General features: G+C 46.9%; 1 protein-coding gene across 2 annotated transcripts in view; it reads left to right on the forward strand.

Moving 5' to 3' along the window:
• Positions 1-23,235, forward strand: part of LOC119963477 (chondroitin sulfate N-acetylgalactosaminyltransferase 1-like) — a 232,650-nt gene that overhangs the window by 95,842 nt on the left and 113,573 nt on the right. For both annotated transcript variants that reach the window (XM_038792649.1, XM_038792648.1), the window contains exon 2: positions 21,800-22,575. In XM_038792649.1, the coding sequence (XP_038648577.1) occupies positions 21,933-22,575 (643 nt within the window). In that variant the 5' untranslated portion in view covers positions 21,800-21,932. The remainder of the gene's footprint in view (positions 1-21,799; positions 22,576-23,235) is intronic.

A 23,235-nucleotide genomic window follows, 5' to 3' on the forward strand; every position in this document is an offset into this window, starting at 1 on the left:
CAAGTGGAGCGCTATCATTGTTTTGGCTGAGGAGAAGGATGGGGTAATAGGAGGACATGTAGACACCCAAGTCTTTCCACATTTTCAGTTGGAGTGGGGTGCAAACCAGGAGCAAGATAGCTTGTCCCATTTGGGGAGCAGCATGTGGGAAGGTATAGAAACGACTGTGTGAGCATCAGGGAGATTGATGACTTGTCTGCTGTGATACAGCCCATTTTGCAGGGTGAAAATGCTGCTGTGATCATAATTGGCTATGATTTGTTTGACTTGCTGATAGTTCTCTCATTGATGAACTGGTAATTATTGAAATACCCAGTGCACATTGTGTGTTCTCCTGAGGGATTGTTCCCTTTCTGCAATCCTTAACCGGTAGTAATAATTGCTCCTGAGTCTTGTCTACAGAAAGAAAAGATCGCTTTTATGAAATAAGCACAATCATTGATGTGCTGGCGATTGCAATCTGATAATGCAAGTGGCGTGTAAGGTTGTCCAATTCTGCTGAGCAGGAGTTTGGCACAATTCGTTAAATAAGTCAGACGAGTGTGGATTGAAGTTCTATTCCAGAGATTTTAACCCATATTCTAGGCCACTGTCTCCATGCAGTACAGAGGGATGCTGCATTGTCAGTGGTGTTTCTTTTTGGATGACCAGAGTCCATTTTAAATTAAAGGAGAATGTGGATTATGTTCACAGACGTGGCAGCTCTATCTGCCTGTTCAAGAAGGCTTAAAATATCTCGTGGAACTATTTGAAGAGCAAGTAGTTCTTCCTCTGTCTATTTCTCCTTCACCTGATCATTTGAGACAGTGGGAGTAGATGTCCCTGCCATTTTACGAGTTGCCTCAGGCCCAGGTAAAGGCCCTGTGTCTTAGCCGACACCAGGACCAGCAAACTTTCAGTGATTATGACAGCTGGAACATTGAGAGGCAACGGATGCTCACAAGCAGATAATCCTTCACAAAGAACACTGTTGCCTCCTTTAAGCACACAGGAAAAAGGCAACTGGAAACCACCTCTGTAACGTTCTCTGTAATTACGGATGGCCAGGTCTTTGTAGTTGAAGTGATCAGACAACATACGGCTTTGTAAATGAGCAAAACTGTTTATTAACTAACAAACACAAAAGGGTTTCCATGACGTCTACTAAGATCACAGTTAGATATGATGGCTATATACAAACAACTATGATTATTAATTACTGTGAACTCAGGAGTTGAGCAGTGACTGCACTCTGTCCAACTTCTGTCTCTGTGCTGTCCAGGAGAATATGTCCTGTCTCCCATGTGGTCTGTCATCCAGTGACCTACTCCTGTAGCCACGCCACCTGTGGTCGGATGCTAGAATTGTAATCTATGCATGCAGGGACTAACATTTATATAGAGTTTGGTTATTACGTTATATACACAAATGATATTCTACATATCATTATATGCCTCCTGTGCACTTTTCCCCACTTTTCCCCAATCATATTGTTAATTGAAGTTGAAAATGAGACTTGAAGAGGAAAGTGTCGGAGCTCCAGGAGTGGGGAAATAGAACATAGAACATAGAACATAGAACAGTACAGCACAGAACAGGCCCTTTGGCCCTCAATGTTGTGCCGAGCCATGACCACCCTACTCAAACCCACGTATCCACCCTTTACCCGTAACCCAACAACCCCCCCCCCCCATACCTTACATTTTAGGACACTACGGGCAATTTAGCATGGCCAATCCACTTAACCCGCACATCTTTGGACTGTGGGAGGAAACCGGAGCACCCGGAGGAAACCCACGCACACAGGGGGAGGACGTGCAGACTCCACACAGACAGTGACCCAGCCGGGAATCGAACCTGGGACCCTGGAGCTGTGAAGCATTTATGCTAACCACCATGCTACCCTGCTGCCCTTATACAAGGACCTGCCCTTGGGCGGGATCGCCAATACACCGAATGCTATCTAAAACTTTGCATTTCTCCATTGTTGTTTATAGCATTTTGATGTGTGTAATTTCACTGTCACATTGCCATCCATCAAAAAGAAAAACTGACTTAATACCCTCCATGATCACGAGGTTCCTCAAAGCACTTTGCAGCCAGTGTTGTAAAGCAGGAAATGTGGCAGGCAGTATGTACCACAGCACCCTCCCTCACACAGCAGTGTGATAAAGACCTGATGATCTGTTTTTTGGGGTGTTGATTCGGGGATAAATATTGACCAGGACACCAGGGGTAATGCCCTTGCCTGTCCTCAAAATACATTGGGTTTTTTTCACATGCACCTGAGAATAACTGCATTGGAAAAGTCATCCATTAGAGGTGTAACGAGGTGCAGTACAAGTTATTTCCCTCCTGCACTGTGGCTCAGATTTTCAACCCCCACTTCCCACACCGTGCTTTGCACTGGTGGTAGTGGCTCACACTTGGCTGGCAGTGAAACTATTTCAGTCCCACTGCTGTCAGTGGTGTTTCCTGTCATTCGAACCCTCCACCACCAGGGACCCCGTGGAGGGGATCGCCATCGGCAGCACGGGAAGATTCCGCCGGTGGGAATGGCTGGTAAATCCCACCCTATATCAGTGTAGACTGGAGATAAAAGATATGGCTGAAATGGCAATTTGCACAACCTTAACAACCGAACAGACATGTACATTTGCACCCGGTAAACAATAGATTAAACAGTGTCTCCCAATTATTTGATGTCTATTGCAAAAGTGATGAATCTGGAGAAATAGAATTGGAGAAACTAAAGCTTATAAAGTTGTGGTTTGTCTCAGTAAGCACCTCGATCTCACCCACAAAATACAGACTTCCTGAAAGGAATTGTAACAATCCCCAAATTGATCTCCCCGTGGGACGTGTGGAATATGAGGAGCGCGATTCTCCGCTCCCCAGGCCGGGTGGGAGAATCGCGGGAGGGCCGCTCTGGCACCCCCCGCGATTCTCCCACCCCCCCCTACCCCCAAAATGGCGTGTCGCGTTTTGTAATACGTCGCTCGGAGAATTGCGGGTCACCGTTTTTCATGGTGACCCGCGATTCTCCGGCCCGGATGGGCCGAGCGGCCTGATGTTCACGCCGGCGGCAACCACACCTCGTCGCTGCCGGTGTGAACGTCGCGCGAAAGGTAAGTATGGGTCCTGTGGGGGGCGGAGAGGGGATCGAGCACCACGGCCGTGCTCGGGAGGGGACTGGCCCGCGATTGGTGCCCACTGATCGTTGGGCTGGCGTCTCCAAGAGATGCACTCTTTCCTCTCCGCCGCCCCGCAAGATCAAGTCGCCATGTCTTGCGGGGCAGCAGAGGGCAAGACGGCAACTGCGCATGTGCGGGTTTGCGCCGGCCAACCTCCGCATGCGCGGCTGATGTCACGTAGGCACCGCCGGCCGCGTCATTATCGGCGCGCCACCTTGACGCCAGCGATAAGGCCCAGCGGCCGGGTTCCCCGCAACGCCGCTCCTAGCCCACCAGGGTGAGGGGGGGGGGGAGAATAGGGGGCGAGGAGCAGCCTCCGACGCCGTCGTGAAACACTCCGGGTTTCACGTCGCCGTTGCGGAGAATCGTGCCCGAGCTTCCCTGCTAGTGGGCGTAGGCCTATCCAGCTGGGGCTCATAATAATCTAGTAGAAAGGCCGGCCCAGACAGGGACCAGCATGTTGGTTGTCCTGAATGGGACTATTACTGTGTGTGTATACTCCCTTAGGGCAGATATTTGTGACCATAAATAAACTAACATTCACCATACTGTTCAGCTTCCTGGGTTTTAGAGTAAGAAGTCTTACAACACCAGGTTAAAGTCCAACAGGTTTGTTTCAAACACGAGCTTTCGGAGCACGGCTCCTTCTTCAGGTGAATGGAAAGGCTTGTTCAAACAAGCCTTTCCATTCACCTGAAGAAGGAGCCGTGCTCCGAAAGCTCGTGTTTGAAACAAACCTGTTGGACTTTAACCTGGTGTTGTAAGACTTCTTACTGTGCTCACCCCAGTCCAACGCCGGCATCTCCACATCATGGGTTTTAGAGGAATAATTGGAGAAATCCACTCATTCATCTCCCACATCAACTGCACATTCACTTCATGAAGCCCACTTTAGCTTTTGTAATTTTCTTAATGCCTTTCAACCAGTGAAGCTTCTGCAGACACCCTGACCAGACTTGTTCAGTTACGCGAACTGCATTTGATCCACAAGCGCCTGCAATGAATTGCTTCTGCAGATGGGATTTGAGGATTGTCATTTTTTCGCAAACGATTCACCTTGGCTGTGACCTTCTCAGCTAACAGTCATTTCTCTGTGTCAAAGAAAGTAGCAGGTCTGCCAACACTGAAACAGAAAACTGTACGTTAAGGTTTTGGGTCAAACCCTTGATTGCAAAGGGTTGTTGTGCAGATCTGGGATTTTTTTTACGACTGTAGAATTGCAGCATTCACAGACTTTTTTTGCTTCTCCTCCTGTGTGTACTTGGGACCTCGGCCAGATTTTAATATTTTAAACACAGCTTCTAGTGCAGCACTTCCTCGTCTGTGACAGTCAGCCACTGTGCTGTGCTGGGCAGGTATCATGGACAGACAAGTGGAATCTCCAACTGGGTTGTCTTGAGGGGGGGGGGGTCAAATGAGTCATGGTTGCCTGACTAACAGTATCTAATATAAATGCAAAATACTGCAGATGCTGGAGAGGAACAGGGTAACCGTTGCATGCAAATGTAGAAGCTGCAACACCGGCCTTTTCACCGTCCATGGACCCGAGCACACGTTCCAACTGAAAAGGGGTTTACTTGTACTTCTTTCGATTTAACGTACTGTATTCGCTGCTCGCAATATGGCCTCCTCTACATGGAGACACCAACCTAGACTGGGCCGCCACTTTGCGGAACACGTGTTCAATCCACAAACATGACCCCAAGCTTCCCGACGCCTGTTATTTCAATTTTCTATCATACTTCCATTCTGACCTTTCTGCCTCTGGCTTACCACAATGTTCTTTTATCCACAGAACTCAATGACTTAAAGAGCAGGACCACCTCTTTCAACCAAGCAATTTCTAGACTACTGGACTCGGAAGCTCAACAATTTTAGACCATGGAGCGGCACGGTGGCACAGTGGTTAGCACTGCTGCATCACCGCGCCAAGGACCCGGGTTCGATCGCGGCCCCGGGTCACTGTCCGTGTGGAGTTTGCACATTCTCCCCGTGTCCACATGAGTCTCACCCCCATAACCCAAAATTGTGCAGTGTTGGTGGATTGGCCACGTTAAATTGCCCCTTAATTGGAAAAATAAAAAAATAAAAAACATTTCGACCATAACCTCTGTCCCCATTTTGTTTCACTTGGTTATGCTGGTTTGGTTTTGACTCATTTCTTTCTTAATTCCTTTTCTTTGCATTCAGACGCCCGCTATTCTGCCATTCACACCTCCTCTAGGCACCACTTTTGTTTGCTTATTTGCCCCATTATCACTTCCTTAAATCTTGCACCATGAAATCTTTTGCCAAAATCTCTCCTGTCCTCTCTATCCCATCCCAGAACTTTTGTCCTTTTTTCCCCACCCTCTGCCCTTTTCACCTGCTCAAAACCTTTTACATTTCTAACTGGTGAGAGGTCTCTCCCAGCTGCTGGTTTCCCAGCAACGGGAGGCGGCACGCCATTCGCTGGCGGCGGAATTCTCTGCTCCCGCACCCTTAATGGGAATTCCCATTCAAGCCAGCCCGAGAAACCCGTGGGCGGGGTTTCTCTGTGGGCGGGGCCAGAGACTCTCGCCACCAGCCATTAACTTTGTTTCCTGCCGGACCTGCTGAGGGTTTCTAGAATGTTCTGTTTTTATAACAACAGTGAATCACATTGCACGTCTTTCCTCCTTTACGGCAGAGAACTTTTACAGGGCAGCACGGTAGCATTGTGGATGTAGCACAATTGCTTCACAGCTCCAGGGTCCCAGGTTCAATTCCGGCTTGCGTCACTGTCTGTGCGTAGTCTGCACATCCTCCCCGTGTGTGCGTGGGTTTCCTCCGGGTGCTCCGGTTTCCTCCCACAGTCCAAAAAAGATCTGCAGGTTAGGTGGATTGGCCATGATAAATTGCCCTTAGTGTCCAAAATTGCCCTTGGCGTTGGCTGGGGTTACTGGGTTATGGGGACAGGGTGGAGGTGCTGACCTTGGGTAGGGTGCTCTTTCCAACAGCCGGTGCAGACTCGATGGGCCGAATGGCCTCCTTCTGCACTGTAAATTCTATGAAAAAATATTTTGATGTCACGCTGGATGACAGTGCAGCACCTCATTGAATCGTGTCTCCTGACCACAGGGGACTGTCCCCTCACACTTCAACCTGTCTGCCTTCCTTAACTATAAAACAGATGATTCTGACCTAAACGTTGACAATATTTATTTAAAGAATGCGGTAGAAACAAAAGCAGCATAAAATCAACTTGAAGCGAAAGTTACCAAATTTGTCTAGTCCAGGACAAAATGTGGGGGGGGGGGGATTTGGCAAGCGACAAATCTGGAGGCCGCATTCATTCTTCTCGGCGAGAGTGGAAATGGAAGGAATGAGCTTGCAATAAAATGGGCACCTTATTTCACAGTCGTACGTTTTTTTTTTAGTTTTGGAACCGGCTCAAAGCCACGTGGCCTTGTTTGCATTTCTTTCAGGATCCGACCTCCATCTCTTCAGTGAATTTTTCTGGCATGTCGTTCTTGCTGCTAGAGACACAGCGTCTGGAGCCAAGGCACACTTGGGAGCTGAGGGAACTGTGAAAACCAGTGCAGCATTTTAAAGCACCAATTCCGGCATCTACCCATGGCACTGACCAGAATGATGGCAAACGTGTTATTCTTCAGTAAACCATTTATTTAGTTGAGATTGGTGCACTTTCTTTAATAATATCAGGCTGCAGTCATTAATACTGTGGACAAACAGGTTCATATGTTGGGAGTATGCCCACTTTAGGCTGGCTCTGGGCACACCCTAATCACCCGACATGAGGCCTCGCTGATGACTCATGACTTCCCACTGCAAAGAAGCAACTTAGAAGGAACGTATAATATTAGGTTATTTGATTCATCTCCATTGAAAATCTCAGAATACAAAAGTAGATTTTGATTGGATTATTTCTTTTTTTTAAATGTAATTAAATACACTGCGAATTTCGATATTGTGTGGTGCATGGTTTGGAAAAGAAAGGCTTTCCCTATTTGTACAGAGGCTCTGAACGCTATCAATGGGAATCAGTTACAGAATTATTTTGGACTGTGGTCAAGTAATGGCGTTAACGTACTCACAGCAGATACAATCTGTGGCTTGGGAAGATGCATTTCCTGCATCTTCATTTTCTTTGGCAACAGTGCAGGTAATTCTCGATCCATTGTTCTCTCGGAAATGTAGAACCTCATTTAGAGTCTTGCTGTTGATAACTGTGTCAGTGCCTATTTACAATAACTTTCCTGCACTTTCCTCCCTCCCTTTCCTTTACTTAATCTCGTTGCACCACATGCCATTTCCAGTCAAGAAAGTCCACTCACCCAGAACTCGAGCCAGTTTTATTCCATAACTGGGCATTAGATAGTATGCTGCACCAGCCTGGATGAATCACTATTTTCCTTCTCTCCCTGCGGGGAAGCATGTGACTTCCATCCTTTGCTTTCACGTGAAATCATGGGATCTTGAGCTTGACGTGGAGAGTCACGAGTGTTGCCCCGCATTCTACTACGTGGCATATTGGTTTCCCTGTGTGCTGCATCACCATATCACTCTTCTTTATTTCTCTCTCTTTTAAAAAAAAAACAGCTCTCCTTTTCCATCTAAGATTTCTCTGCTTTTGTGACGAGATCTCAAATACTGGCAGCCGAGTAGATGACCTCAATCAGTCACCTAGCAATTGTGGAGGTAGCTGTTTTTTAATCCTTTCGTGTGCTGAGTGTCTTTGGTTACGCCAGGATTTATTGCCCACCCCTAATTACCCTTAAAGAAGTAGGTGGCAAGCTGTCTTCTTGAGCTGCTGCAGTCCGTATGATGTAGGTACAACCACAGCACTGTTAGGAATTGTGTTCCAGGATTTTTAGCCATGACAGTGAAGGAACGGCGACATAGTTCCTAGTCAGAATGGTCGGAGGGGAATCTCCAGGTGCTGGGGTTCCCATGTGTCTGCTGCCCTTGTCCTTCTAGATGGTAGTGGGTGTGGGTTTGGAAGGAGCTGCGCCGCCCAGGCAAGTGCCACCCATGCCATCACACTCCTGACTTGCACCTTGTGGATGGTGACCAACCACGACCAACGTCTCGAAGCACTTCATTATGACTGATGTCAGGCCACCGGACGGTGGTCATTGAGGCACGTTGCCTGGTTCTTCTTGGGCACCAGTATGATGGTGGCTTTTTGAAGCAGGTGGGGACCTCTGAGCGGGTTAGAGACAGGTTAAAGATGTCCGCAAACACATCTGCCAGCTGGTCCGCGCTGGCTCTGAGTCCCGTCACCTTCCGAGGGTTCATTTTCAGGAAGGCTGATACTGTGATTGGTGGGGCACTCGACAGCAGACCGTTGGTTTCCTGCTTGAACAGAGCATAGAATGCATTGAATTCATCGGGGAGGGGTGCGCTGCTGCTGGAGACACTGCTCGGCTTCACTTTGTAGCCCGTTATGTTGTCTGTAACGCTAGTCTGTGACTCTAGCTTGGTCTGATATTCTCTCTGGGCATCTCGGATGGCTTTGCGGATGTTGTACCTGGATTTCTTGTATAGGTCAGGGTCGCTTGACTTGAACGCCTCAGGCCTGTCCTTCAGTAGGGAGTCAATCTCGCGATTGAGCCATGGTTTCCGGTTGGGGAACGTGTGTACTGCTTTCTTTGGCACGCAGTCGTCCACACATTTGCTGATGAGGTCTGTGACGGTGGTGGCATACTCATTTACGTTGGTCGCTGAGTTCTTAAATATGGGCCAGTCCACTGCCTCTAAGCAGTCACATAGGAGCTCTTCTGTTTCCTCGGACCAGTGCTGCACGACATTCTCAACTGGATTCTCCAGCTTGGGTTTCTGCTTGTATGCCGGGAGAAGGAGCACCGTCTTATGGTCTGATTTTCCAAAGTGCGGTTGGGGGATGGAACGGCAGGTGCCTTTGATTTTTGAGTAGCCGTGGTCAGGAGTGGGACAGGAGATGTGCTGGTGGAATTTTGGCACTACACTCTTTAGAATGGCCTTGTTGTAGTCCCAGCTATGATGAACAAGGCCTCCAGGTGTTCTGTTTTGTTGTTGTTTCTAACTGTGATGCCCTTGGTTCTAATCTTTGTTGTTTTACCAGATAGATTGTTATGTGAAATCTTGAAAAACATTTTTGCTCAAATGGGAGCTTATGCCAAAAGTTGCTGAGAGTCTGTTGGCTCTATAGGAAGACGCAGGATGATGAAAGGTTAAATAAATAATTGGTGGGTTTTTTTGCTTTTCGACGGTCCGATTTCCATGGGAACAACCTCAGTCGTGGCTGATTTTTTAAATGTCAGGCTTCATTTTGAAGCTTTAATTGTAGCAACACTGACCAAACTGAAATGCTTTTCATCTTCAGTAGAAGCTCAGAGGCTTTCCTATTAACTGCAACAACATCTGTTTATATAACACCTTTAACATGACAGAAATTCCCAGTGCACTTTTCAGAGACATTATAAAACAAAATATCCCACTGAGCCACGTAAGGAGATGTGAGGTCAAGTGACCAAATGGTTGGTCAATGATGTTACAAAGTTGATCTTAAAGGAGGAAAGTGAGGTACAGGCAGAGCGGTGTCGATGGAACGTTTAAAACTGAGGATGCTCAAGTTACATTTGCGAAGAAATCTTGGGCAGGGTTGTGGGCGTGTTTACAGAGCAAGACCTTCCTTACAGAGCATAACAAATCTGGTATTTTGATCATTCCTGATTTTTAAGTGCGTCATGTTTGGTTGCAGTGTTCCCTCTGCTGCCGCCGCGTGGGATCCAGGACAGGGTGCTCTCGGGGGTGTGGGTTGGAAAGGGGAGGATCTCGGCAGCGTACCAAGTGATGCAGGAGCTGGACGAGACCTCGGTCGAGGAGCTGAAGGGCAAATGGGAGGAGGAGCTGGGTGAGGAGATAGAGGAGGGGACGTGGGCGGATGCCCTGGGGAGGGTGAACTCCTCCTCTTCTTGTGCGAGGCTTGGCCTCATACAGTTTAAGGTGCTGCATAGGGCTCACATGACCGGGACAAGGATGAGCCGGTTCTTTGGGAGTGAGGACAGGTGTATTAGGTGCTCAGGGAGCCCAGCAAATCATGCCCATATGTTCTGGGCATGCCCAGCGCTGGGGGAATTTTGGAAGGGCGTGGCAGGGACAGTGTCGAGGGTGGTAGGATCCAGGGTCGATCCGGGCTGGGGGCTCGCAATATTTGGGGTGGCGGAGGAGCCGGGAGTGCAGGAGGCGAAAGAGGCCGGCATTCTGGCCTTTGCGTCCATAGTAGCCCGGCGGAGGATTCTTCTTCAGTGGAAGGATGCGAGGGTCCCAAGCGTGGAGGCCTGGGTCAACAATATGGCGGGGTTTATTAAATTGGAGAGGGTGAAATTTGCCCTAAGGGGGTCGGTGCAGGGGTTTTTCAGGAGGTGGCAACCATTTCTGGATTTCCTGGCAGAACGATAGAACGCCAGTAGCAGGGGGGGGGGGGGGGGGGGGGGGGGGTCGTTTCTTTGTTTTGGACTGAAGGGACGTGCATAGTTGTTCTGTGCTAATGATGGGCGCTATTTGTTTCTTCATTTGTGTATACACGGGGGGGGTTCTGTCTTTTTTGCTGAAGGGACGTGCATTTGTTTTGTTTGAATGACGGGTGTTAATTTATCTTTTCCTTTGTGTATGCACCGGGGCGGGGGTTGTTCTTTCTGTTCTTTGTAATTTTTTTTTTCTTTTTGTCTATTTTGTGAAAATTTGAATAAAAATTATTTTTAAAAAAAAATGATTGGTTCCAGTGACTTTAGTAGCCTAAGCTCTGGAATTCCATCCTTAAATATCTCTGCCCCTTCCTTTAAGATGCTCATTTACACTTGCCTCTCTGACCACAATTTTGCTCATGTGTCTTGTGAGCATCTTTGTGACTGAGTGTCAGATTTTTGTTGCGAATGCTCTTGTTGAGCGCTGTACGTTGCTTTACCATTTTAAAGGCACTATATAAATGCCAGTGTCATTGGGCGCGATTCTCCGCTGCCCACGATGGGTCGGAGAATAGCGGGAGGGCCTTCGCGACAATTTTCATGCCCTCCCGCTATTCTCCACCCCCCCCCCCCCCACTGCCGCCCCACGACACGAATCGCTGCTCGCCGTTTTTTACAGCGAACAGCGATTCTCCCCAGGCCGATGGGCCGAGTTCCCAGGCCTTTACGGCCTTTTTCACAAACGCTATCACACCTGCTCTCACCGTTCGTGAAAACGGCCGCAAAGTGCCGTCCCGGACAACCATGGCACCGAAGGGTGGCATGGGCCTGCGATCAGTGGGCACCAATCGCGGGCAGCGGGTCCAATACCCGCGCACTATTTGTTCTTCCGCCGCCCCTCAGGATCAGTCCGCGGGGCTGCTGAGGGGCATGACGTCATCCGCGCATGCGCGGGTTGGAGCCGTCCAACCCGCGCATGCGCGGCTGACGTCATCGTGCCATCAGCTGCCGTGACGCTTGCCGCGCGGACATAGCGACGGTCGCTAGGCCCGCGATGCCGTGCTTCACGGGGCTCCGCTGCTAGCCCCGCCCGGGGGGGGAGAATCGGGTCCTGGGAGGGGGCGCGGAGGCTGCCGTGAAACACGGGCAGTTTCACGGCGGCCTTTACGACTCGCCACATTTGCGGAGAATCGCGCCCGTGGTTCTTGATGGGGTGTTCTGTACTTTCATTCAGTAACAAGCGGATCCTAGTATCTCCCGTGAAACCTTTCTTCTTTTGAACATAGATCTCATGCCCCATTATAACATCAACATCACTCCTCCACGATATATGTGTCACTGGTTTATTCCAGACAAAACATGAGGAACAGAATGAGCATCAGAGAACCAGTAAAGGAACCAACAAATATCTCCAGAAATACATGTTTGTAGAAAATAGTTTTAAAAATGCTTTACATGGAACATCTGCGTCAGGTGTGGCTCAATGGTGGCACTCTCACCTCAGTCGGAGGGTCATGGGTACATGCCCCATTCCAGAGAAATGGAAGCTGGAGCGCGACAATTAATAGATTTGAGGCACGGGACAGGAGATTTAGAGAGGATTTGAGTAAAACCCTTTTCACCCAGAGGGCGGTGGGAATCTGGAACTCGCTTTCGGAAGGGGTGGCAGAAGCGGGAACCCTCAACATCTAAGAATCATTTAGATGAGCACGCCATAGCATATAAGGCTATAGATCAAGTGCTGCACTTTCGGAAGCTCGGTGCAGACTTGATGGGCTGAATGGCCTCCTTCTGCACTGTAGGAATTCTATGATTTGTGTGTTGTAAAGCTCTATGACTCTATCTGTCTGATGTGCTCTCTTTCAGATTAGACATTAACCTAAACGCTCCATCTACCCCTTCAGGTGGACATATAAGATCCCACCGCAGTATTTGGAGAATATAATTGAAAACAAGGATGAGATATTTAAAATTAAGATGTTGCTTGACTGGGAGCCCATGCAATCATAATCTTTATTAGGGTCATAATCTGTATTAGTGTCACAAGTAGGCTTACATTAACGCTGCAATGAAGTTACTGTGAAAATCCCCTAGTCGCCACACTCTGGCGCCAGTTCGGGTACACAGAGGGAGAATTCAGAATGTCCAATTCACCTAACAAGCACGTCTTTCAGGATTTGTGGGAGGAAACCAGAGCAGCTGGAGGAAACCCACGCAGACACGGGGAGAACGTGTAGACTCGGCGCAGGCAGTGACCCAAGCCGGGAATTGAACCTGGGACCCTGGAACTGTGAAGCAAGAGTGCTAACCACTGTGCTGCCATCCAGGTTAGAGAGCTCAGGGTTACAGGTAAACGGAAATCAGTGCGGGTTAGGATACAGGCAGTCGAGTATCAGGTGGCCTCAAGTTTATGGAGGGTGAAATACGGGAGATCAGCCAGAAGCTAATCGGGAATAGTGGCTGCCTCCATACATTTTATGAGATGCGACCTGTGCTAAGTAATGGAATATGATTGGACTTTTTCAAAGCAAAGGTTATATTTTGCAATTAGCTACAATTAAACAATGCTACTAATAATATGAATGAGATACAAAGACTCTGCAAAAGGATTTCCCAGTGGACATCTGCCAGCACGACACACAAGTGAATTCTTGTCATTTCCTGTGGTTTATCCCAATAACCAATTACTGTGTCTCATCTCCTATTTATACCAAAAAAAGACAGAGGATTGCATTTATGGAGCATTGTTCAGAACCTCAGGATTTTCCCAGAGCAGTGCCCAGCCTTTTTGAAATGTAGTCACCATTGTAATGCAGGGAATCATGGGAGCCAGTTTGTACATAGCAAGATCCCACACACAACAATGAGGTAAATGACAGATAATCTGTTTTGATGATATTGGTTGCAGGATAATTATTGGCCCGAACGTTGGGGAAAAAGCCTTCTATTCTCTAAATAATGCAGTCGGACCTTATGGCCGGGAATCTCCGATCCTGCGCCGGGCCAGAGAATCGCCCGGGGGGGATGCAAGAATCGTACTATGCCACTCCGACTCTGGGATGCCAATGGCAATTCACAATCGCCAATGCCAATCGCAGCTGCACAGTCGCTGTCTCTGAAGAGGGGCGTGAACATGACCCCAACTCAGGGGAGAGTGCTACCACTGAGCCACATCTGACGCAGATGTTCCACATTAAGAATTTTGCAACATGTATTTATAGAGATATTTGTTAGTTATTTTACTGATTCTCTGATGCTCATTCTGTTCCTTATGTTTTGTCTGGTATAAACCAGTGACACAAATATCATGGAGGAGTGATAGAACATAGAACATACAGTGCAGAAGGAGGCCATTCAGCCCACTGACCCACTCAAGCCCTCACTTCTTCCCTATCCCCATAACCCAATAACCCATCCCAACCTTTTTGGACACTAAGGGCAATTTAGCATGGCCAATCCACCTAAACAGCACATCTTTGGACTATGGGAGAAAATCAGAGCACCTGGAGGAAACCAACGCAGACATGTGGAGAACGTGCAGACTCCGCACAGCCAGTGACCCAGTGGGGAATCGAACCTGGGACCTTGGCGCTGTGAAGCCACAGTGCTATCCACTTGTGCTACCATGCTGGATATTGATATTGGAGTTATAATGGGGCATGAGATCTGTGTTCAAAAGGAGAAAGGTTACACATGAGGTACCAGGATCCATTTGAATTAAAATACATACCACCACCACCAAGAACAATAACAACGTGCATTTATATAGCACCTTTAAAGTAGTAAAGCAACGCACGGCACTCAATAAGAGAATTTTCAATAAAAATCCGACAAAGATGCTAACACAAAAGATGACCAAAATCTTGGTTGGAGAGGTAAAGGTTAATGAGCATCTTAAAGGAGGAGACGGAGATAAAGGGGCATTTAGGCGGAGAGGTTTAGTAATGGAATTCCAGAACCTAGGCAATTGAAATTACTGCAGCCAATCACAAATCTTTTGAAATTGGGACTGCTCAAAATGCCACAATGCTTTTTTCTCTTTATTCTTTATGGGATGTGGGTGTTGTTAGCTGGGCCAGCATTTGTTGCCCATCCATAATTGCCCTTGAACTGAGTGGCTTGCTAGGCCATTTCATCAGGCTGTTAAGAACATAAGAACTAGGAGCAGGAGTAGGCCATCTAGCCCCTCGAGCCTGCTCCGACATTCAATGAGATCATGGCTGATCTTTTTTGGACTCAGCTCCTGAACACCATAACACTTAATCCCTTTATTCTTCAAAAAACTATCTATCTTTACCTTAAAAACATTTAGTAAAGGAACCTCAACTGCTTCACAGGGCAAGGAATTCCATAGATTCACAACCCTTTGGGCGAAGAAGTTCCTCCTAAACTCAGTCCTAAATCTACTTCCCCTTATTTTGAGGCTATGCCCTCTAGTTCTGCTTTCTCCTGCCAGTGGAAACAAACTGCCCGCATCTATCCTACCTATTCCCTTCATAATTTTATATGTTACTATAAGATCCCCCCGCCACCTTCTAAATTCCGAGTACAGTCCCAGTCTACACAACCTCCCCTCTTAATCCAACCCCTTCAGCTCTGGGATTAACCTAGTGAATCTCCTCTGCACACCCTCCAGTGCCAGTACGTCCTTTCTCAAGTAAGGAAACCAAAACTGAACATAATACTCCAGGTGTGGCCTCACTAACACCTTTTACAATTGCAGCATTACCTCCCTAGTCTTAAACTTCATCCCTCTAGCAATGAAGGACAAAACTCCATTTGCCTTCTTAATCACCTGTTGCACCTGTAAACCAATTTTTTGCGACTCATGCACTAACACACCCAGGTCTCTCTGCACAGCGACATGTTTTAATGTTTTATCATTTAAATAATAATCCCTTTTGCTATTATTCCTACCAAAATGGATAACCTCACATTTGTCAACATTGTATTCCATCTGCCAGACACTAGCCCATTCACTTAACCTATCCAAATCCCTCTGCAGACTTCCAGTAGCCTCTGCACTTTTTGCTTTACCACTCATCTTAGTGTCATCTGCAAACTTGGACATATTGCACTTGGTCCCCAACTCCAAATCATCTATGTAAATTGTGAACAATTGTGGGCCCAACACTGATCCCTGAGGGACACCACTAGCTACTGATTGCCAACCAGAGAAGCACCCATTAATCCCCACTCTTTGCTTTCTATTAATTAACCAATCCTCTATCCATGCTACTACTTTACCCTTAATGCCATGCATCTTTATCTTATGCAGCAACCTTTTGTGTGGCACCTTGTCAAAAACTTTCTGGAAATCCAGATATACCACCTCCATTGGCTCCCTGTTATCTACCACACTGGTAATGCTCTCAAAAAATTCCACTAAATTAGTTAGGCACGACCTGCCCTTTATGAACCATGCTTTGTCTGCCCAATGGGACAATTTCCATCCAGATGCCTCGCTATTTCTTCCTTGATGATAGATTCCAGCATCTTCCCTACTTCCGAAGTTAAGCTAACTGGCCTATAATTACCCACTTTCTGCCTACCTCCTTTTTTAAACAGCGGTGTCACGTTTGCTCATTTCCAATCCACTGGGACCACCCCAGAGTCTAGTGAATTTTGGTAAATTATCACTAGTGCATTTGCAATTTCCCTAGCCATCTCTTTTAGCACTCTGGGATGCATTCCATCAGGGCCAGGAGACTTTTCTACCTTTAGCCCCATTAGCTTGCCCATCACTACCTCCTTAGTGATAACAATCCTCTCAAGGTCCTCACCTGTCATCGCCTCATTTCCATCAGTCACTGGCATGTCATTTGTGTCTTCCACTGTGAAGACCGACCCAAAAACGAGTTCAGTTCCTCAGCCATTTCCTTATCTCCCATTATTAAACATCCCTTCTCATCCTCTAAAGGACCAATATTTACCGTAGCCACTCTTTTTTGTTTTATATATTTGTAAAAACTTTTACTGTCTGTTTTTATATTCTGAGCAAGAGTCAACCACATTGCTGTGGGCCTGGAGTCACATGTATGGCAAACTAAAATGGAGCTGAGTCCACAAAAGATCAGCCATTATCTAATTGAATGGCGGAGCAGGCTCGAGGGGGCAGATGGCCTACTTCTGCTCCTAGTTCTTATACTCTTCATTTTTATGTTCATGAACTGGATAAGGACGGCAGATTTTCTTCCCTGAAGGGCATTAGTGAACCAGATGGGTTTTATGGCCATCGGCAATGGTTTCATGGTCATCATTAAGAGTCTAACTTTGGCTGGATTTCTCCAGTCGTTGCAATTCCATTTTCCCGCCAACAGCTTGGCCCCGCCTCCAGGTTTTGTGGTATTGTGGGGTGGTTACAATGGGAAGTTCAATTGACAATCGGCGGGAAGATAGAATCGCGCTGCTAGTGAACGGCGCGCGGCAGCGAAACACTCGACTGGCAGACTGGAGATTACCACCCTTGTCCTTAGAGCATTAGCCTGGGCAGCTTGCAGGTGAGAAATAGCAGCGATCCAAGCATGGATCTTGGAAAGATCCCAGAATGAAGCCACATTTTGAATACTGTGTACAGTTTTGGTCCCCTGATTTCTGGAAGATATATTATCACTGGCGGCAGTATTATCACTGGCAGCAGTACAGAGGAGGTTTAATAGGATGATCCCGGGTACGGAGGGACTGCCTTATGAGCAAAGATTAAACAGGTTGGGTCTGTATTCCTTGGAGTTCAGAAGAATGAGAGGTGATTTGATTGAAACGTGTAAAATTCCTCGGGGGGTTAGACAAGGTAAATGTTGGGAGGATGTTTCCACTCATGGGAAGAGTGCAGGACAAGGGGGCATGGTCTCAGAATAAGGGGATGCACATTTAAGACGGATTTGAGGAAGAATTTCTTCTCCCAAAGAGTGGTGATTCTTGGAATTCTTTACCCCAGGAAGCTGTGGAGGTCGAGTCCATGAACATTTTAAAGGCTGACATTGATAGGTTTTTAATCAGTAGGGGTATTAAGGGTGACGAAGAGAAGGCAGGGAAGTGGACTCAGTGACTGTGTCAGATCAGCCATAATCTTATTAAATGGTGGAGCAGGCTCGAAGGGCTGAATGGCCTACTTCTGTTCCTATTTCTTATGGTCTTAATGGTAAGAGTGTGACAGTGGGACGAGAAGCCATTGCAGGTTATTCTCTGACTACAATTGGATAGGTAAGAATGGAACTGGTCAGGAGCAGTTTCATCCAGTTGATTGATGGTGGAGCAGTGTTGGAGGAAGTTGGTATGGTAAAAGACTGCAGATAGGTTAAGAAGAATAAGAAGGGATAGTTTACCATAGACACGTCACATAGGATGTAAGGATAGGGAGATTGCGGGTGCATATTTTTAAGAGAGAGGTGATAATGGCAAAGGGAGCCAAAAGAAAGGGCACTAATAACAACTCAGCTAGCATGGGAGCCAGGAAGGAAAATAGGCTGACCAACCATTTGGTGGTTTAGAATGGAGCAGGCAGGAAGTGCATTATGGGGACAGGAGGAGCTCAGAATGGGCATGATGGGAGAGGAGTTAGAATCTAGAGAAAGATGTAAACTCAGGGCTAAGGCTATGGGAAACAGGTGAAGTTTGGCCTGGTGGGCCAGGGGAAGGGAGGGAACAGACAGAGCCAGCTGAAGAGATGCTGCCAACCTTTACGGCATAGAGATCATCAGCTTCCCGCACATGTTATTGGAGATGAGGGCAGAGAGAACACGGGAGGACGGTTTAAGAAGATAGTATATGGTGGCGAAGAAACGCTAAGGCGATTAATCTTCTGTGAAGAGAACCATAATGTTGAAGCTTTTCATCCTGCACTCGTCAGGACAGATGCAAGAAGTGGCATGGTGGCACAGTGGTTAGCACTGCTGCCTCATGGGGCTGAGGACCCAGGTTAGATCCTGGCCCCGGGTCACTGTCCATGTGGAATTTGTACATTCGTAAGTCCGCGCATGCGCCGGAGCTTCAGCGGCTGCTGACGTCATACCAGCGCATGCGCAGGGGAGGGGGTCTCTTCCGCCTCCGCCATGGTGAAGGCAATGGCGGAGGCGGAAGAAAAAGAGCGCCCCCACGGCACATGCCCGCACGCCGATCGGTGGGCCCCGATCACGGGCCAGGCCACCGTGGGGGCACCTCCCGGTGTCAGATCACCCCGCGTTCCCCCGAGGACCCCGGAGCCCGCCCACGCCGCCAATTTCACCGGTCAGGTAGGTGTTTTGATTCCAGCCGGCGGGAGAGGCCTGTCAGCAGCGGGACTTCGGCCCATCGCGGGCCGGAGAATCGCCGTGGGGGGCCCGCCGACCGGCGCGGAGGGTCCACCGACTGGCGCGTTGCGATTCCCGCCCCCGCTGAATCTCGGGTGGGCGGAGAATTCGGGACACGGCGGGGAGCGGGATTGACGCCGGCCCCGGGGGGGGGTCGGAGAATCCCGCCCATGCTTGTTAAGGGAATTGGACATTCCGAATTCTCCCTGAGTGAACCTGAACAGGCGTTGGGAGTGTGGCGACTAGGGCATTTTCACAGTAACTTCATTGCAGTGTTAATATAAGCCTACCCGTGACACTAATAAAGATTATTATTATAAAGTCTACTTTGCAGTGTTATTTCTGTTGTTTATTAGAATTTAGTGGAAGTTCAGTATTCCCAGTGCAAAAAGAAACAAATTAATTGCATCCAAGTTTTTCGATTTAATCTGCAAGTGTCATATTTCCTGTACATGTCACACTTCCCATAAATGGCATACTTCCTGTAATGCCACACTTCAGGTGACACATCTGTCCTTTGACACATGAGAAACTCCATGCGAGAGCTGCTGGTATGTTATGGCAAATATCATGTATTGTGCATATGATGAATAATCGCTTGTTTATATTGTGTTGCAAATAATTCCTGAAGGACGATGATGAACTGAAACAATTACAGAACATCAACGTGTACGAATGTCCACTTACACTAATGGTATCCATTTGTGTAAGTAGATGAGAAAATAGCCATTTGCTGTTGCCAATTGTTCTGTGGAATTAAAGTTTTCAATTGTGGGACTGTAATCCTTCATATATATGTTGGTTTGTTTTGGTAAATAGTGGTCATTATGTTTTGATCATTTGCTTTTTGCTGAGGATTTTTAGTTTATATATTTTAAACCTTTTTCTTGAGTTTTAACGTATTCTTTCGCTGCCCTTGAGTTGCTCAAGTTGACCGAAGCATTTAACAGAGCTTGCTAAAATGAAAGCTCCTAATTGCAACCAATGTTTCAGCTGCACCAGGTACAATGAAATGAAAATGAAATGAAAATCGCTTATTGTCACGAGTAGGCTTCAATGAAGTTACTGTGAAAAAGCCCTTAGTCGCCACATTCCGGCGCCTGTCCGGGGAGGCTGGTACGGGAATCGAACCGTGCTGCTGGCCTGCTTTAAATTGCCAGCAATTTAGCCTGGTGAGCTAAACCAGCCTCAATTGCAAATTGACCGACTATGGCAAAAATGTTGGGTCATTTAATGTAGTCACAATCACTGAGACAGTCAAACCCTGGTGATATTATAAAGATGGGAGGTGAAGTTTGAAAATAATTCCCAAGACCGTTCACTCTTTTTAGAACTTCTAAAACTTTTGTGGTGCAAATATACTGCAGCTGGTGTGAAGCAGGATTTGTCCTCTTGGTGTTATTGAGGTGTTGAATGAGTGGCTGACTGGCTGAAGAGAAAATTGTGGCAAAAGTTTGCAAATAAATTACACTAATTTCTTTTGATAGCTTCTAAGATGCTGCAGACCACAATGCTCAACTTGTTTGAGGGCTACTACAATCTGAATCTGAGGACAATATCACCCACACTAAAGATATTTCAAATTGGGTCAACTTCCTCCATGGCTGTAGCCACGTCCGTTACCCAAAGAAACACATTAGGAAGTTCAAATCATAGAATTTACAGGATTTGCAGTGCAGAAGGAGGCCATTAGGCCCATTGAGTCTGCATTGCTCCTTGGAAAGAGCACCCTACTTAAGGTATTCCTGTCACCCAGTAATCTTACCAAACCTTTTTGGACACTTAAGAGCAATTTAGCATGGCCAATCCACCTAACCTGCACATCTTTGGGAGGAAACCAGAGCACCCGGAAGAAACCCACGCCGACACGGGGAGAACATGCAGACTCCGCACAGACAGTGACCCAAGCCGGGAATCGAACCCAGGTCCCTGGTGCTGTGAAGCAACAGTGCTAACCACAGAAAGATAGGACCTGGAAAGGAAGACATAATAAAAACACTCAGCAATTATTTGTACAATTTTTATACACAGCTTTAACCTTGTCTCATCAGGCCTGATGTACACCTAGGAAGCTTTATTTTGGTTACTCTTTTAAAGCGACTAGCTACTGTACATTTATAAAAATGAGCTCCTTGTGACACACAGCACAGATTCATAAAGAGGACATCGAGGCTTAAACGGTTAAATTATGAGGACTTGTTGCATAAACTTAGTTTGTATTCTCATGTTCTTAGAAGTTGAGAAGTTGTCTAGTTGAGGTGTTTAAAATGATAGGGGCAGTGGTGTAGTGGTATTATCACTGGACTAGTAATCCAGAGATCCAGAGGCATGCACTGGAGACCCGGGTTTGATACCCGCCACGGCAGATGGTGAAATTTGAATTCAATGAAAATCTGGAATTAAAGCCTAATGACGACCATGAATCCATTGTCGTTTGTCGTAAAAAGCCATCTGGTTCACTCATGTCCTTTAGAGAAGGAAATCTGCTGTCCTTACCTGATCTGGCCTACATGTGACTCCAGACCCGCAGCAATGTGGTTGATTCTTAAGTGCCCTCATGGATGGGCAAAAAATGCTGGCCCAGCCAGCGATGCCCACATCACATGAACGAATTTAAAAAAAAGATACAGAGAGACCATTTCCTCTGATGGGAAAATCCGGAACTGAGCTGTGGAGGAATGGGTTGGTGAAGTTATAGATATCGTTATGTAAGTATCTGAAGATGTTGAAGTCAATTTTGCTGGTGCATTATGAACCCTATTAGTACTCATTAAAGTTCTGGAATCAAATCAGTGGATGTATGCTCTATAAACAATGTACTGCATTTGAAAAAAAATTGTACTTTGATGAAGGAAATTTCTGAGTTGTGCAATAAATGCTGATTAGCTTTTTGTGTTTATCCTTCCAGAGTCCATCAGAAGACAACCCTAGCCTGAAATGAGAAGAATTACAGGGACTGAACCACTTGGTTCAGCGACTGATGTTGTTGCTGTCAAATCATTCTGGACTGATTAACTGGATTGGCGCTCGAGAAAGGCCAGATGTGGCTAAGGATGATGCGAAGGGGCATGCCAGCCTGGATTTGGAGGCTTGCGACAATATTGGTTCTCCTGTGCTGCATAGTTTCATTGTTGTACATGTTGGCGTGCACTCCGAAGGTGGAAGATGGCCAGCCCGTACTGCCCAGGGCCGGTGGGCCAACTGGGAAGGATAATTTTCAGGTGTTGCTTGAGGAGCGTGAGGAACAACACCGTAATTACATCACCAGTTTAAAGAGACAAATTGCACAACTGAAGGAGGAACTGCAAGAGAGGAGCGAGCAGCTTAAAGTGGCACAGCATCGTTATGGTGATTCACTGGGAGCTAATATTGACCGGAGCAGTCCGGAGAAAACTCAGGCAGGTCTGCTCGAATTTCTGCACTCTCAGATCGAAAAAGCTGAGGTCCAATCTGCCATCAAATTGCCAACGGAATATTCGGTGATACCCTTCGAGAGCTTCACCCTGCAGAAGGTGTACCAACTGGAAATGGGCCTGACGCGGCACCCTGAGGAGAAACCAGTGCGAAAGGACAAGCGGGATGAGCTGGTGGAAGCTATTGACGTTGCACTTGAATTTCTGAATACCGCTGAAGATGAAGCAATGACAAATCAGCGCATGCACGCAGCTGCTGACTTTGTTGAAGGTTGGTTTGTCATTTTTGAAATTCTACTTTCTCTTTAGGGTTGCAGTGCCCCGGGGACTTTTCTGAGGTGTACTGGAAGAACACCTTGTCCTTCCAAGTCACAGACTTGCGCTGTACAGCCAGCTGAATAGGGGCAACGTCTCTTTCTGTTGGCTTTGTGCATTCTTTGTGACATGAAGTTTGAATAGCATTGATTTGGTTCACTGTGATTAGTTATCCTGCAGGATAAAACTGCTCATAATTTGGTAATAAACTCCATCTCAAAAGATTTCAATGAAATTCCACTTAAATGCAGCAATAAATAATCTTCCAAAGTCGAGACATTTTATTATGTGTTTGACTTGAATCCGAATCTGAATTATGGATGTATCCCATATTATAACTGATATAATGGCATACTGAATATTCCCAGCATTGCAGTATTTTGCTTTTATCTTTGTGCTGTCATAACATTGCTTGTCTTCTTAACACAGTTAAAATGCAGTTTAATTTATCTTGTGTCTTTTATGGAGTTATACTGTGTATAAGTGCCACAGTTGCTCCAGTCACACTTCACCCATTATACCCACTGTGCCACTTTGGTGTATGGCAGTGTTTTTCAAAAATGTTTTCAGGGACCCACTTTTACCAACTGGCCGACCTTCACGACCCATGCCAACC

Source organism: Scyliorhinus canicula, chromosome 3, assembly GCF_902713615.1.
Source record: "Scyliorhinus canicula chromosome 3, sScyCan1.1, whole genome shotgun sequence".
Classification (NCBI taxonomy): Eukaryota; Metazoa; Chordata; class Chondrichthyes; order Carcharhiniformes; family Scyliorhinidae; genus Scyliorhinus; species Scyliorhinus canicula.